General features: G+C 48.4%; 1 protein-coding gene across 1 annotated transcript in view; it reads left to right on the top strand.

Annotated features, from left to right (window-relative positions):
* ADAMTS17 (ADAM metallopeptidase with thrombospondin type 1 motif 17) overlaps window positions 1-16,562 on the top strand; it is a 371,310-nt gene that overhangs the window by 138,668 nt on the left and 216,080 nt on the right. The window contains 1 exon segment of the mRNA XM_017847918.1: window positions 2,902-3,007. Coding sequence (XP_017703407.1) covers window positions 2,902-3,007 — 106 coding nt within the window.

The following is a 16,562-nucleotide window of genomic DNA, read 5'->3' as shown; positions in this document are numbered from 1 at the left end:
CCTTGCTCAGTTTTATGACCAGGCTGGTCACGATTGGAATAAATCATTAAAAGCATTAGACCTTAATCCACCTTTGTGCAAGAGCATTTCTTGTAAATAAACTGATTCTTTGTTTTCCAGTTAAAAAAAAAATCATCTGCACCTTGGAAAAATTAAAATGCAATTATTGGAAGGCTCCTTGCTTCACTGTTCCTCTAGCATTGCACGTTACCTAATTAGAGTGGAAAGTCAGGGCTGCCTCCTCCGAATGCTGAGTGTGGCTGAGGCCAGGGGGAAGTGTTTGTGTGGCATGTGAGGTCTGCCAGTTCTGCATCAGAGCCCATGGCGGGCACACTCAGGACAGCAAGCTCAACACATCTGGCCTTACTCTGTCTCCCTTCCCCTTTCACCAGGCAACTTCTCCAGGGTGTGCAGATCTGATTGTTTCTAATTGATTCGTTGACCCAGAGAGGCTGCAGCCAGGGCTGGGTGGGCACTGCTGGGTGTGTGTCTGAGCGTGTGCATGCACCCACGTGGGCCGCGTGCACATACCTTCAGGGCTATGTAGCAGCATTCCACCTACTCACGGGTAGACTTGTAAAAGCAACCCACAAAACATTTTTAAACAAAACCAGAATAATGACCTTGAAGGTACTGAGAAACCACATTGCATCCTTTCTGGTTGTGGTGGTGTTCTTTTCAATAGTCTGCGTTGCTGGGTTGTGACATCCACGTGGCCACAAAAGCATCTTGAGGCAAAATAACATTTAATTTGTCTTTTATTTATTTTTAACTAAGCACATTGCATGTTTCCAAATAAAAATAGACCCACAGTGAGGTACCTGGGCCCAGTGTGTGGAACATGAGCCCTGGAGCCACACCTCTGTGGAGCCAGGCAATGTGAGCTCCCTCTGTGCCTCGTGGAGAGGACGAGGAAGGAGGATGTATTAGTCCTTTTTCACGCTGCTATAAAGATACTACCTGAGACTGGGTAGTTTATAAAGGAAAGAGGTTTAATTGACTCTCAGTTCTACGTAGCTGGGGAGGCCTCAGGAAACTTACAATCATGGCTGAAGGGGAAAGGGAAGCAGGCGCCTTCTTCACAGTGCAGCTGGAGAGAGGGGGGGAAATAACTGCCAAACACTCCTAAAACCATCATCTCTCATGAGAACTAACTCACTATCCCAAGAACAGCATGGGGGAAACTGTTCCCATGATCCAATCACTTCCCAACAGGTCCCTCCCTGGCACATGGGGATTACAAATTGAGATGAGATTTGGGTGGGAACACAGAACCACACCACATCAGAGGGCCCACCCTGTGTGTGGCTGAGCTCCGCACCAGTTTGATTTGGACATCAGCGAAGAGGATGCTGGTTTAGCTCTTTGGGAGCAGGGAGGAAGGGTCGTTTTTAATGAAATGGTTCCCCTGTCCCATTCTCCCCTGCCCTCTGCCAACTCCTTCCCTCCTGAGACATCTCAGGCAAGTTCATGGAAGGAGCCCTTGGAATGGAGCAGTGTGCAGCTCGATAGAGGGACAGCCCGTGGTGGAGAGCAGGTGCTCCTTCCTTGGGTGGTCACAGCCCATCCAGGGCATGGGGCTGATGGGCAGAGTCCAGCTGTGTTTAGCCTCCATCCACCCCATGGTGCTATGCCAGCAGAGCCGCTGCCCACCCACGCCCAATGTGACAGCACAGCCAGGGGAGTACTGAGCTCCTACAGCCACCCCATTCCACCATCCGCTTGTATATCACACAGGGGCATATCGAGGAACTGCCCTCGGGGTTAAACGCCCATGGGAGGGCAGATGTCAGGTTTCCTAGCAGGCCCTGTTGAGAAGCCCTGCAGTCCCTGCGGGGTGAGACATGTCTTTCCTGGGTGCAGGGAGTGCTGTGGTGGGGAGCCCAGAAGTGTGGCCAGCATGGGCTTGCCCTCCCCACCCCTGCTGTGGCCACCCTCCCAGCATTCCCCAGAGGGGCTGGCATGCAAGGGCCCCGTGTCATCCCACGCGTCCCTTTGCCAGAGCCACCTTCCTCCCCTGGAAAACGCCTGCCGCTCCTGCAGTGGCTGGCCTGCTGTCCCACCAACACCGCCCATCCTTGGGACGCAGCCTCCACTGCCCTGCGTTGCATTTCTCCTGGTGTGTATGGTTCGGAATTCCTGTCTTAGAGTGAGGTTCTTAGGGGCAAGCACGTGTGTGTGGAGACACACATTTGGCTCATGGGCTAGTCCTCACTGAGGACATCAAGGCCCTGGCTCTCCCAGCGCTGGCTCCATTTTCTCTGGGTCTTCCTCTCTCAAGGGCTCCTGAAGCATTTTCAGAACATTCTGCACAGCCTTCCGGGGCTTGCTGTCCATGAGACCCAGCACAGACCCCGGCTCACGCCCGGGATGTGCAGTGTGAGGAGGCGCTTCCTCCCTCTCAGGGTGTGCGGGCATAGGGGCATTGCCTGAGACTCAGGGCCTCTTAAACCTTGTACCCTGGGCACCTTGCTTGGCTGGCCTCACTTGGTCCCAGCCCTGGGCACTGAAGTTAGACAGATCTGGTGTAGGATCCCAGCACTGGGTGCCCATCCAGGTGACCTTGAGAGAGTTACCTTTCCTTTCCAAACCTCAGTTTCCCTCATCCTGGGTCATGAGGATTAAGTTAGGTGCTATGAGTACACTACTCAGCATACCCCCGACGCGTATTAGATGCCTGATGGATGCTTGCCGTGGTTATTGTTTTTGTTGGGTGAACACAAAAGCATCATTCACAAACCCTTCCCATATGGGCTGAGACTCATAGTCAGCATTGTCCCAGTGTGCCTGCCTTAATTGTGTGTGACTTTGACCGTGCGTGATGTTGACCGTGCGGACTTGCCTGGCGAGACCAGGGCCTCCCACGTTCTGAAGAGGATGTGTTTTGTGTCTCTGCTGCAGGAATTGCTTACTTAGGAGGTGTGTGCAGTGCTAAGAGGAAGTGTGTGCTTGCCGAAGACAATGGTCTCAATTTGGCCTTTACCATCGCCCATGAGCTGGGCCACAAGTAAGTATCAGACTCTGTGTCGTCCTGTTTTCTTTCAATCCTTTTTTGAATACAGATTTTTCACTTGAATTCTGTAAGTTCTAAAACAGTGCTGCTCTGTGCCTTTGCTGCTTCTGCAATAAAGGACCCAGGTCAGTACACTAGGGTCCCAACCCTCAGGGACCCCACGAGATTACTGCACTGATTGGTTTGGAGAGTTGAAATGTTAATTTGATGTGCACATCTATTCCTAAAGCCAACAGAGTAGAGAGAAGAGGTTCTTCTCAGGATGTCCTTATTTCGTTGTACTTCTTTCCGGGTTGAGCATGATCTTTGATTCACTCCAAGTCTATTATTCACATAATGGGATGGGTCTTTATACTATTGACTTTCCATTTCCTTTTCTGCCAGTTCTAAAGTCCGACTTTCTGAATGTAGAATTTAGTGTCTTAGTTTTGAAGAATTAACAGCTGTGGATGAGAGTCTTTGCATGCAGCGATTCTTCTCTTTAGGATGAATTAACCATAGAACCTTAGAGCATGCCTTAGGGGGAGTCCGAGGCAACCTCCTGGAGGGGTTGTTGAGTGGCTGGCCCCAGGTTGTGATCACCTGCAGGAAGCCTCAAGTGGCAGAAAGCCAGATAATGCTAAAACTGTGGCCTGAGGGTTATTCTTTTTCCTAGAGTAGATGTCTGTTTTATGTTTCTCTGAAGGAAAGATTGTGATATGACTGCTTAAGAACTTAAAAGAAAATTAAATTGAGGAGGCCAGAGCATGCAGAACAGTGGAAAAGTTTATATTGGATTGAATAGAACATAATTAAATGGAAATCTAGTTCTTGGGGGAAACTTATTGTAAAGGTTTCCTAATGACCTACACAGTAAGATGCCTGGGGTCTCAACTGTTAACTCTAGTTTTTATGAGAGTAAAGTCAATGTATAAGAAGGAGTATAAAAGCAATTGTTTTTCTCAAGCATTTGCCGTATCTGTGGCTTTACTTTTGTTTGTTTGTTTATGAGTGATGCCTTTTAATGAGTTTATATTGTGTTCACTTTTAAAATGCTGGTCCACATCCACTGAATTGATTTTATGACCTTTTGCTTTGTTCTGTTTTGCTGTTTTGTTTTTTTTTTTTTAAATTGTACTTTAAGTTCTGGGATACATGTGCAGGACGTGCAGGTTTGTTACATAGGTATACACATGCCATGGTGGTTTTCTGCACCCATCAACCTGTGATCTACATTAGGTATTTCTCCTAATGCTATCCCCTCCCCTAGTCCCTCACCCCCACAACAGGCCCCAGTGTCTGATGTTCCCCTCCCTGTGTCCATGTGTTCTCAGTGTTCAACTCCCACTTATGAGTGAGAACATGCAGTGTTTGGTTTTCTATTCGTATGTTAGTTTGCTGTGAATGATTGTTTCCAGCTTCATCCACGTCCCTGCGAAGGACATGGACTCATCCATTTTTTTGGCTGCATGTTTTTGTTGTTGTTTTGGTTTATCTAGTGCCGTCTTAATTGTTTCCATTCCTCTAGAGGGGTTTGGTAGTTGGCCTTTCCCTACCTATTGTGTGTCATGATGTGAGTAGGAACAGAGAGTGGAAATAATGTTATGCGCATTTCCTGGGGTAGGGAGGAAATCCCATGTTATTGACCCAGGACCTGGTGAAGCAAGATGACAAGTTGTCTCTGTGTACACAGTTGTCTCATCTTGACTCTATTTTTAAAAATACTGGTGACAATTCTTTGCCCATACTGTTTTTTAAATGAAGTTCAACTGCATTTGTATTAGTCAACTGCATTTTAAACGAAGTTCAACTGCATTAATTTGCAGTTAATTAATTGTATCTGAATTCTTAAAATCCTGTATCCAAGAGTGATCTGCTGGGGAAAAAAGCCATAAATCAGAATGAGTTTGGCAAACATCTTCCCACCATCAAGGGACCGACCCAACCAGCATGCCATAGTACCTAAGAATCAATTACCTAATCATTATGAGGATGCAGGGATATCAGAGTACTTACCAACACCCGAGCTGTTATGGACCTTTGAATGGTCAATTTAAATAAGGTGAGTTGAGCTATAGTTACATGAACTACAATGTCCCACGCCAGCATCCAGCAGCATGGCACATGCTAAGTGCCATTTGCACATATGTGTGGACGCACACATGCTGCATGGAGGTCTTTTCTCATCAGACATTAAAAATACAGAGGGCCATTTTCTCCCTGATGACCTGTTCGAGTGTGCGGGATCAAACACTGGCCTCCCTGCACTGGAGGTCTGCAAAGATGAATGGTTAGATTCAAACACACTTTAGTACCCTTTAGCTATAGACTGTTTAGAATTTCTTGGAGGACTCTTTATAGCTTGCTATTCAACTCTAATTACCGACAAAAACAAACACCTTATTGTTAATCAAAGCCAATAAATCTTGCTAGCATTTGGCCCTCCCCCTCTTAGGGTAATTACAGGTTTCCCAGGGAAGTCTGTCAACTTTGATTAGTCACAAGTGTTGGGAAGCAGATCCCCGAGGATGAAGCCATGTCCTCCCCATCCGCAGGCCCCTCTGGTTACTGGGCTGTGGTTCCAGGCTATATAGGCTGCTGGAAAAGGCCAAGACCAACCTGCACGCTCAGCGAAGTCACCGGCCAGGCTGTTTCACAGACGCAAAACCTGAAAGCTGTTCTATGTTTTGGAATACAGTGGATCCATTAAACTCCATACTCCTTAGCTTATGTGAAAAAAGTCTCCAGGTGGCTCACCCACTGGTCCCTTCCCATGGAATGTGGATAAAGTGAAACATTTCTGTAGAGAAGGTATCTGCGTGTGTGCCTTTGCACATAGCTCGCAAAGGTGCGGCCCTTCTGTTTGTCACCTAACGTGCTTCGTAGGGCGATTGGTGTGAGCAGCTACCCTAAAATCTGATTGTTGGGAAAAAAGTTCCGCTTCTGTATGAGCTACATGTTCCACTTATCAAACAATGAGTTGCACAGATTAACATGATTTTGTTTCTGCGTTGGCTGTCAGAAAACACAAAGCTAGATTTAGGGCTCATTTTCAGCAATTAACTCATCTACATCCTGGAATTATATTTTCCTCCCTCTTCTCTTTCTAATGTCTCTTTGTGTGCATGGTTTTATTTTAAATAGTTCAAACATAATTTATTTGGTACAATAAACTGGCTCTAATCCAATTTGCAATCAAATAGGTCCTAAATTATAATTAAATTTAAAGTTCTTGCCATGGTAATGTCAATAATGCTGCTTTGGCCATGAATTAATAACATACTAGTGATGTTTAACTCAGATCAGATCTCTCATGTATTGAACACTTACTATGTGCAGGGTACTGTGTGAGATGCTGTGTGTTTATCATGCCATTGAGTCAGTGCTATGAAGTAGGTATTATGTAGCTTTTACTTTACAGGTTAGGAAACTAGTATTGCTTCTTTAAAATTTATAGTTACTACTTAATATGATTTGGGATCACTTATATGATTATACATACTGCAATAGGCCCATTAAAATAAGAATATAAATTACATGAAATAAATAATAAAGAAGAGAACTTGTAGAGTCAAAAACCAAGGTACTCTCAGTTTAAGGGAAGTAAATGTCCATGTGTATAGCTGCTGCTGGCTGACCAAGGACAATGACCATATCATGGTGAGAGGTTCCCTAGGACACTTGAGTACCATAGATGAGATCGACAGCTTCTTTTTTTTTTTGAGACCAAACAATGGGCCAGTTATTTAATTAACATAAGTCTGAGACTATTAGAATGAAAGCGATGCCAATGAAAATAATCAGTAGTTTTGTGGTTTTCCAGAAGCATGGAACAGGCTCCATTTACATATTAATACATAAATGAATCTGAGATTTTAAAAGCTCCCTGCCTGGGGCCTTCTCAAGGATCCTGCCTCTCATATATCATCATTAACTTCCTTGTAACCGCTGAGCTGAAGCTGTGGATTCATTAGATTAACAGCTTTCTGATTCTCTGCCCTGACAAAGGAGCGGGCTGCAGAAGACTCCCCAGCTCTGCTGTGGACAGGAGCTGGGGGATGGCAAGTCCTGGTGCAGGTGCTGTGTGAGAAGCTGTGGAGGGGCCACCCTTGCTGCTGCCTGGAGGCAGAGTCCGAGCTGAGCAGCAGTCATGCTGACAACAGCCTGGAGGTTCCTAAATGCAAACCCATGTCCTCGGTTGCCTTCTTGCCCATGAAAGGCTATTCTGATGGGCAGCTGTGTGCTACCTTTGGGTTCAGCTAGTAATTAGAAATCTTGGCCGTGTTAAGTGTGAGGAAGACAGCTGTGTCCCTTTCCATAGCGGTAGCTTGAGAAATGCACCTTAAAGTGAGTGTATTTAGCTGGGGTCTCCTTTTGCCTTTCTCCATCCCGTGGTGATCATTAGAAAGCAGCAGCCCCTGCACACAGGAAGATGGCTACAACAGGCATCTTTTACCGGCTGATCCTTGTTAAGACAGGATCCATGGAAAGGGGGCAGTTCCTTGAGAGAAACAGCCCAGCTGGGATGACACACCCCAGGTTTTCTCCTTCAAGAAACCAGAACAGGGTGCCTTGTCCTGGATGTCAGCGTCCAATATGCCAGTCACAGTTTGGTTTTAAAGAGAAAGAGGAAAAGCCAGAAGTAAGCATTTGTTTCTCTCAGGCCCCTGCTTTTCAGGCTCAACTCTGGTTGGTCATGGGAAGGACTGACCCCTGATGACCGGTAGAAGCTCAGCTCTGTGCTGACTGCCCATGAGAAAAAGCAAAAATAAAACCCAGATCAAGGAGGGAGTTGGCAGTAACTTTAGTGTGACTTTAAAGTGACTGGGTGTAATGCAGCTGTTGGAATTGTAGCATCTGTTGTTGGCTGTGATTTGGAAGCTCCGGTGTAAAAGAAAGTGCATAGCTCTATGAAGGCTGCTCAGTGCCTTGTGTTTCGAGGGAAGTGGTTCTAGTATGCTGCAACTAGGTCCAGGGGAGGTGCCTGGTAGGAGGAGCTGGTCCTAGTGCAGCTGCAGGCAGGTGGGCACAGAACCAAGTGTCCACTGGCCGCTCTGGGCCTAGGTAAACCCAGGACCCTGTGCCCGCCTGCATCTCAATCAGGTAAGGCAGCAAGCTCCTGGGACACATCTAGAGACAGGACCTTCTAGGTGGGGTGACAATAGAAGGGAGGGAGTCTGCTTTGTGCACCATCCACCACCCGCTCAGAAAACAAAAGGATATATCTTTTTTTTTTTTTTTTTTGAGAAGGAGTCTTGCTCTGTCACCCAGGCTGGAGTGCAGTGGCCAGATCTCAGCTCACTGCAAACTCCGCCTCCCGGGTTTACGCCATTCTCCTGCCTCAGCCTCCCGAGTAGCTGGGACTATAGGCGCCCGCCACCTCGCCCGGCTAGTTTTTTGTATTTTTTTAGTAGAGACGGGGTTTCACCGTGTTAGCCAGGATGGTCTCGATCTCCTGACCTCGTGATCCGCCCGCCTCGGCCTCCCAAAGTGCTGGGATTACAGGCTTGAGCCACCGCGCCCGGCCACAAAAAGGATATATCTTTATATAGAAAAATAAAAAGCTTTCTCATTGCGGAAAATAAACCTCTGTCTTTGTTGAATTGAGGAGTGTCTGTTAGATAAGTCTGAGCCAGACCAGGGTTCAATAAATGCCTGACCTTGGGAGCCAGCCCAAACCATGGAAGGTCTCCAGCCCAAGTGGCACCAGTGCCACGCATGTGCTCAGCCTCCTGCAGCCTCTCCTTGGGGAGGAGCTTCTCCAGAACTGCCCCTCCTTGGGTTTCCCCTGACATGCCTGTGCCCTTGCTTTGGTCAAAAAACCATTCTCTTTCCGTTCTAGAACTGACCTCTCCTGTAGTGGAGAGGCCAAGCCTGTGGCCCCTGGAAAACACTGTCTTGACAAAAGCTGGGAACTTGGCATAGATGATGCCTGGCAGTGATGCACAGGAGGAGCACTGGGTGTTGAGAAATGCAGTGGCCCAGCCTCACCCACCATTGATTGATGCGCTCGCTCTGGGGGAGGAAGCTCAGGAAGGCTCTCCAGGAGATTCCTCACATCCCAGGTGGAGAACCGCGGAAGACGCAACATCGGAGGGGTCTCATTGTTACTCTTTCTGGCCTCGCCCGCGTTCTTGCCACCGTCTCTTTACCCGATGGCTCCAAGGCCCCAGTGCTGGGGAGCCAGCACTGGGTCTCCTTCAGTGCTGAGCCCGGCTATGCTAAAAATAACCCGCCTGCTTCACCTCTCTCTCTCGGTCACCCTGAGTTCCATGCACCTCGCCACTTCCGAATGAGCACTCAGGACCCGGCCATTCTGAATGTTGCTACCATAGACGGGCTTAGTCCTGTCTCTACTCCATCAGCTCCCAGGAGACCTCAAGGAGGGCACGGCACAAAGCGTAAAGTGACCTGTGGTGAAGCTACTGGAAGAATGGGCTGGGCAGAAGCCTGGACCCGGATGAGGCAGGAGAGCAGGTAGAGGGATAGGTGGGCCCTGCAAGGACAGAGGGCAGGTGGGGATGCCACCAGGTGCAGGTGAAGCTCGGTCTCCTCTAATTTTCATTACTTTGGATGCTTCCAGCCAGATGTGTTGCTATGCCAAGGTGAGTTTGGGACAGTGGACGTCGGGAAGGATGCCACATTGACTAAGGATGTGCTTGCCTGGCCTGCAGCTCAGAATGTGAAGGAATCTGATCCCTGAGAAGTGTGGTCCGTGGGCAGTGGGTGGACGTGTGTCTGGGCTGTGATGGGGAGGAGGGAAGGTGGGGAGAGAGCCATGCGAGGGAAGTGTTCTCATAACTGGAGTTGACATGGTTCAAATGAAAAGAAATTGTCTCAGTCCCAGAACAGGAAGGAAAGCAAGCCATTATCCAGATGTGTGAAGCATGGAAATGCTTGTCTGTGATTTGTGTTAAGAATGAGCCAGCCGGCACAGTGCTGTGGGGACACAGAATGGACACAGGACAGATCTAGGCAGGCAGGTAGCCCACCAGCAGATGGCCATCGGTGGTGGCTGCTCGTGCCTCGAATGTTTGGCCTTAGTGCTGGACCCAGTAGGTGCAGCACCCAGTACAGTGCTGCACCCAGCACAGACATCAGATGGGCCGGCGTTGAAGGTATGCAGAGAGAGAGTTTCTGGGAATGTCATAACTGTTTGGAAATCCTGGAGGGAGAGGGAGCATGCTTTTCTTCTAGTTGGAATTAGGGCAGTTGTGGTTGTGTTCACATAGGGGTTGGCCTTCCTGGAGGAACAGAAAAGGGGGTGCCTTCCCCCAGGAAGGGCTGGAGCCTTGGACAGGCTCTAGACAGGTTTCCCAGCAGGTTCATGCCTGGGCCTCATCCCCAGTTCCCACTTAGCTCTCACAGCCTCAGGCAGTCTTCCCTTCTCTGCTGAAGGGTAATTGGTGGCGCTTGCAGCATTTAAGGGTTCTCAGGTTTCCCTCTGGGGAGCTTGGAATGATTCCTGAATACAGTTTCCTCTGCACTTGGCGCCTGCATCAAAGTCAGTGTGTGAGCATCCACTGGGCATGGCAGTCTTACCCAAATTCCAGAGTTGTTCAAAACATGCAGGTCTTATTTCCTTTTATTTATGTATTTATATTTTACTGATTTTTTATTTTTATGGGTATATAGTAGGTATGTATATTTATAAGTTACATGAGATACTTTGATATAGGCTTGCAATGCGTAAGTCATATCAGGGAGTTTTGCTGGTGAGACTTGTAGGGTTCTTCACTTTGACAAGCCGTGAACCTCCTGGTGCCTTGGTCATGACAGAATGAGCTTGTGACTGTGGAGGACCCACGGGACAGCTGTTGCTCTGCCCCACTCAGCTTTGCCTGATTTCTCGCTTCCTTCCCGCTCCCTTTCTCCCACACAAATAAAAGCAGAATTTCCTTCTGGCCTCTCCCCAGCAGAGAATCGTGGATGGGAGGTGCTGCTGCAGCGACCAGAGCAGCAAGGAGCATTTGTGACTGTGGGCTGTGTCTAAATGGCCCTACTGCCATCAGCAGTAATTCCTCATGGTCCTGCATTCACGGGTTGCAGAGAAACTGCATTGCTTTCCTTTGGAGTCTCATCATTGATGTGGAGTCGCATGCGAGGCGATGACATTTCTTCCAGTTGTGTGGAAAACCCAGAGCCTCTGTTCCAAAGAGGACCTCGGCCACAGCCTTCCCAAATCCCACCAGGCCAGGCCTGACGCCTGGCTGGGAGGGAGGGAAACTCAAAACAGACAGCCCTTAAAAGCCTGTCAGCAAGCAGGCACATGCAGTCCCACCTGTATTTTGAGCAGCATGTCCCAACAGCTGTTGGCTGGACCTCAGCATCGTGATAGGAAGTCCAGCCGTGGAGAGGCTTCCTCTGCCCCCAGAGTTGTGTTACTGTAATAAGGCAGGTTACACACGCTGTGCTGGTGTTTGTCTCTGCCCCAGGAATCCTTTGCATTTAATTATCAGGTAGATTCCCTTGCCTAAAATAATGACATCCAAGATGGTGTTTGAGGAGGCAGGAGGAAAGTTGAGTTTGGCTAAAGAACCAGATTCCGAAATCCTCTCAGAACTTCCAGACTCTTCCAGCAGTTAGCTGAGATGTAGTTTTCTTGTGCCAGAGCTTCTGGCAGCCTCCGCTGAGTGGTTCTTGGAGCTGGAAGGGATGTCCAGAGTCATCATTTTGCAGATGGTGAGCCACCTCCCTTCCCACGGCGCTATGTGGCTGAGTGGAGTCTCGGACCTGAAGCTCAGGCCACGGCACAGTGCCCTTTCCACACGTGAACAGAACCAGGGCCAGCACTGAGCCCTGTCCAGGTGGCTCTCTTGGTAACTGGACTCACTTAACCTTTACTTGGAAAGACACCTTTGGCTTACACAGCTAGGGTTGCCTTAGTATTCAGGTGGCAGGGGTGTGATCTGATGCAGCTTTCTCTGTAGAAGGAGCGTCCCCATTCTTCCAGGTGTTTGGTTTCCTGCCTGGAACCCTTGTGCGCTTACTGCCCACTGCCAGTTGACAACTTGAAACCAAATACCTGACTTCTCCAGACCTGCCCCTCCTGGGGTTCCCCCTGCCGTCCCTGTGCCCTTGCTCCAGTCAACCATTCTCTTCTCATTCTGGAATTGACCTCTCCTGTAGTGGACAGGCCCAACTTGTGGCCTCTGGAAGAAACCTGAATGCCTTTGGGGACCTTGCCACCAGCCCAGTCAATGGCACATTCTGGGAAAGGGCACTTCTCATCTCCATCTGTTTGAGGTCACAGGTGACTTGCTCTCACTTTACGCAAAGGTGGTGGTTTTGCCAAATGGCTGTGGCAGACAGAGAGGGCCAGCAGAAGAGCTCGGGGGATCTGGGAGAGCCACGGAATCATGCACTTTGTTCCTGACATCAGAGCAGAGCATAGACAGTAGTTTCCAGGGGCCAGAATGAGGATCTGGGAATGGCCTTTCTTGGAAAAAAATATACAGCAGTAGATGAATATAGAATGAGGGACGTTATCATTTTCTTAGCAAGTCGCTGGAAGCATGAGTAGGGCATCCTCTTGTTAAGCAGAGCCTCACTTCTACAGTGTTGAGAGAACCTATGCTAAGTAAACCTCAGTGACTCATGCTTCTCACTTGTGATTGGTATCAGCAGCCAAGAGAGAATGAAAAGAAGGCAGGTTGGTCAGTGTTGAACTGAGGTGGGGAAGAGTCTTAGGGTTTTCAAGGTCCCTGCTGATGCTGATGCGGGGAAGTGAGGCAGGCAACCACTGGGAGAAGCTGGGCCCTGTGATGCTGTGGTGTGTCATGTCGGGGCCAGAACTTGTGCCTGAACCTTGGCCATGGCTTTCCCAGATTGCATCCAGGTGGATTGCTAAAGAGAAAGACAGGGCATCCACACAGTGGTAGTTTTTAGAAGTCAAACTTGATCATAGTATCCCCATACCACGGCCATAGCAGATCCAGAAGGACGCCTACCATGGGGCAGCTTCAGACACTGAAGACAAGTGACAAGATGCCTGCTGACGAGCCAAAGGCATGCATGGGTTGGTTTCTGGTCAGGGGAGCCTTCAACAGGAGCACATGCTCCTGTTATTCCTTCCATACAGGAGCATGTGCTGCTTTGGTAAATGACACCTAGTGAGCCTGTAGTTGGCTGTGTTGGTGGCTCTGCATTGGGGGAGCACCTGAATTAATAAAGGGCCTGTGCAGGTTTGTGACACATGCTCTGTGATCGCCCAGGGATGTCAGAAACGACTCCCAGCAGCATAAAGAGAGTTATAAAGAAAAAGGCAGCCAATTTCCTGCCAGCTACTTGGTCCACACTTGGATTACTCAGCAGGACAAGCTCGCAAAGTCCCCCTCCATATACCGTATCCCCCTCCATATACGGTATATGGAGCTGTCCTTTCTGAATTAACAGTTTTCATCTAGAACTCCTACATCCCATGCCCAGTTCAGAATCTGGCAGAGTGAAGAAGCCCCACATTTTGTGCTAAATAACAGCGGAGAAGCACCCTAGGACTTCATCTCGGGCCTTGCACTTCACAGTGTAGTCTCGGACCAGCAGCATCTGCATCACCTGGGAGCCTGTTGGTTGGAAATGCAGGGCTCAGGCCTGCCAGGGGACTTGTGTACAACATGATAGTTTGAGACAAATAGCTAAGGCATCCAAGCGGTGGACCTTTTGGTTTACCTCATTCCTCAGTCCGATGCTCAGCGTTGCAGCTGCAGGTATATATAACTTGGTGGGTTAAAGCAAAAGACTTTTTTTCCATCTTGGTTCTGCAGGGGTGTTTTTGGGATAGCTTTCATACCTTGACTTTGGAATCTCTTCTCTGGTCCCTGCTCTTTGGCCATGCTTTATTTGCTGGCTGTGCAATGCTAGAAGGCTCCCAGGGGTTGTCGACTGTCTTTGGAATTTGACGCTAGGTTTCCATTCAGCCTCCTCTACCACCTGGAGACCAGGTTTCTTAGCAGATATGCCTTGTACAGCCACCACCGATCTTACCTGTCAAAGAGACCTCACTCTAGTCCAAACATTTGACTTGGCACATTATAAAACCTGGTACATTTTTGGCTAAACTTGAACGCGTCAAACTCTTGGATGTTTACAAACTTGTATTGAAACATGCTGGTCAACTTGAATTGGGGTTTCCCGTGAAATGGGGGTTTTCCACGTAGAAGATGGAAGGAAGCCGCAAAACTGTCGGAAACACTGAAGAAGAATGTTAGACACTCCCTAAAAATTCCCGAAGCAGCCGGTTTTGTGTGTATGTTCTCGTTTTTTTTAAGAGACAGGGCCTCATGTGGGGAGTGATAGCTCATGCCTGTAATCCCAGCATTTTGGGAGGCTGAAGTGGGCAGATCACCTGAGGTCAGGAGTTCGAGACCAGCCTGACCAACATGGAGAAACCCAGTCTCTAATAAAAAATATAAAATTAGCTGGGCATGGTGGTGCATGCCTGTAATCCCAGCTACTCGGGAGGCTGAGGTAGGAGAACTGCTTAAACCCGGGAGGTGGAGGTTGCAGTGAGCCGAGATCATGCCATTGCATTCCAGCTTGGGCAACAAGAGCAAAACTCCACCTCAAACACACAAAAAAGAGGGCCTCGCTCTGTCACCCAGACTGGAGTGCAGTGGTGTGATTGCAACTCACTGCAGCCTCATACTCCTGGGCTCAAGTGCTCCTCCCACCTTAGCCTCCTAAGTTGCTCGGACTACAGGCTCACACCACCTCGCCTGGTTATTGGTGCCCTTTGACTTGCCAAAAAGGCAGACTACAGGTCCCTGTCTGTGAAATGCTGGCTTTGCTCTCTTGCCCTTTTTTGGTCTCCCTTTCAGTTTTTATTTTCAGTTTGGGGCAGAGGCCAAGGTGTGAGCGACTGTGAGGGTCCTAGAGGGTGTCTTCTTCCCACCCTCACTTCCAGGGACTGTGTGTGAGGAGCTGGTCCTGTGGCTGCCCTTTTGGTGAAATACAGAGTTGGCAGGTCAGCCTGTTGGGGTGTCTTGGGTCAGGTATGAAAAGCATCATTTTCTCTTTCCACATTTGTTATATTATTACCCATGGCCTAGAAGACCAGAGCAGCCTTCAAATGCTGGTTGGAAACTTCTGGAATCTGGGGGTTTAGCATGAACCCTAAAGTCCAGGAACCAGATCACTTCTTGCTTCAACATGAATCATGTGTCCAGAGGAGCTGGTTCACCTCTCGCGAGTTAAGCCTGGTACCTGCCTGGCATTAGTCTTCAGTGGTCCTTGTGTTTATAGCAACTCCTACAGAGTGACTGTAAAACTCATTTCCTTGTGAAAGGTGGCTCAGGAAGGAAAGCCAAGAGGGCTGGTTACCAAAGGGAAAGAAAGTCAAAGAGCACCCTAAAACAATCATGTTTTCAACCTTAGGGATTTGCAAAGGGTTGTAAAGATGCCCCCTTTTGAACACAATGGGCACACTGACAGATAGTGCCTGCTCTAACTTTGTCATGGGCATGCTCATCACCATCTCAATGACCCAGCAAGTCTCACCTCACACACCAGGGATGTGCAGTGCACCTTGTACCAGTGGGGGCTGAGGTCCTGGGTGATGGAGGAGGTGATGAGAGGTCAGTAGTTGCTTCACATGAGTCTGGCTCTCTTGGTCCAGATTAAAAGGACTTGTTTGCAAATGGGAGTGCCAGACCACATGGATAATTGTGGAAAAGAGCAATGAAGAAAGGGAAGGAATGCCAGAGATAGGCAAATGCCATCTTGCAAAAGGGAAATGAGACAAATGGCATACATTTCAACTTATGATATTAATATTGCTTATAGGAAACATTCCAGAATGGCTCATCAAACATAATTTGTGAGCTCTCAGAAGTAAAAGAGACAATCCTAGAAGTCATCCAAGGATTGTGCAAAGATAGGGGGTGGAAAATTTTGCTCAGGTTTCTGCAAAACTCTCAGCCCTCCTGATGGGGGAAATATGGAGAACTGTGAGCTGGATACTGCTGCAGTTAAAGGACTTTTTAACAGTTGGATAACCTTACTCAATGCATGCTTATTAGTAGAGGGAAGTCTGCTTGTGAAAGTTGCTTCCTGCCTGCCTCAGAGCACTGGAATCACTGCTTGTGTGACTGCTTTAGTCATGACCTGGCTGTGGAGATAGGTAGTATGCTCATCAGACATTGAGTTGGCACCAAGATGGGAGGGAAAAGAGTATGCAGCAATTCAGAGTCCATGAAGTTGTTGGTCACCTTGAAAAGTGGCCAAATGCAGCAGTGAATGATTGCATTTCATTTTTGCCCCATCCTATAATAGTAGTAGTATTTGCATTTTATAGAGAGGAAGATGAGGCCCAGGACATTCCACTGGTAAATGGCAGAGCCAGGCTTCAGGCCCTTTGTCAGTGTTGAAGTCTATGTACTCGCCATATGCCTTACAGCTTTCCAGATGGCATTTAATATCTCAGTTAAGTCTCAGATCAACTGATGTACAAGATGGAGGAGAAATGCAGCTTAATGACGGTATCACTGCCAGCAAGCATATCTGTCCCTATTTCCTTCTCATACTTCATTGACATTACTCATTGATCCCAGGACCTTCCCTTCTCCACTGAATT

The sequence above is a fragment of the Rhinopithecus bieti genome, unplaced genomic scaffold, assembly GCF_001698545.2.
Source record: "Rhinopithecus bieti isolate Rb0 unplaced genomic scaffold, ASM169854v2 scaffold_30906, whole genome shotgun sequence".
Lineage (NCBI taxonomy): Eukaryota > Metazoa > Chordata > Mammalia > Primates > Cercopithecidae > Rhinopithecus > Rhinopithecus bieti.
Note: the sequence above shows the minus strand (reverse complement) of the source record. Positions and strands in the feature narration are given on the sequence as shown.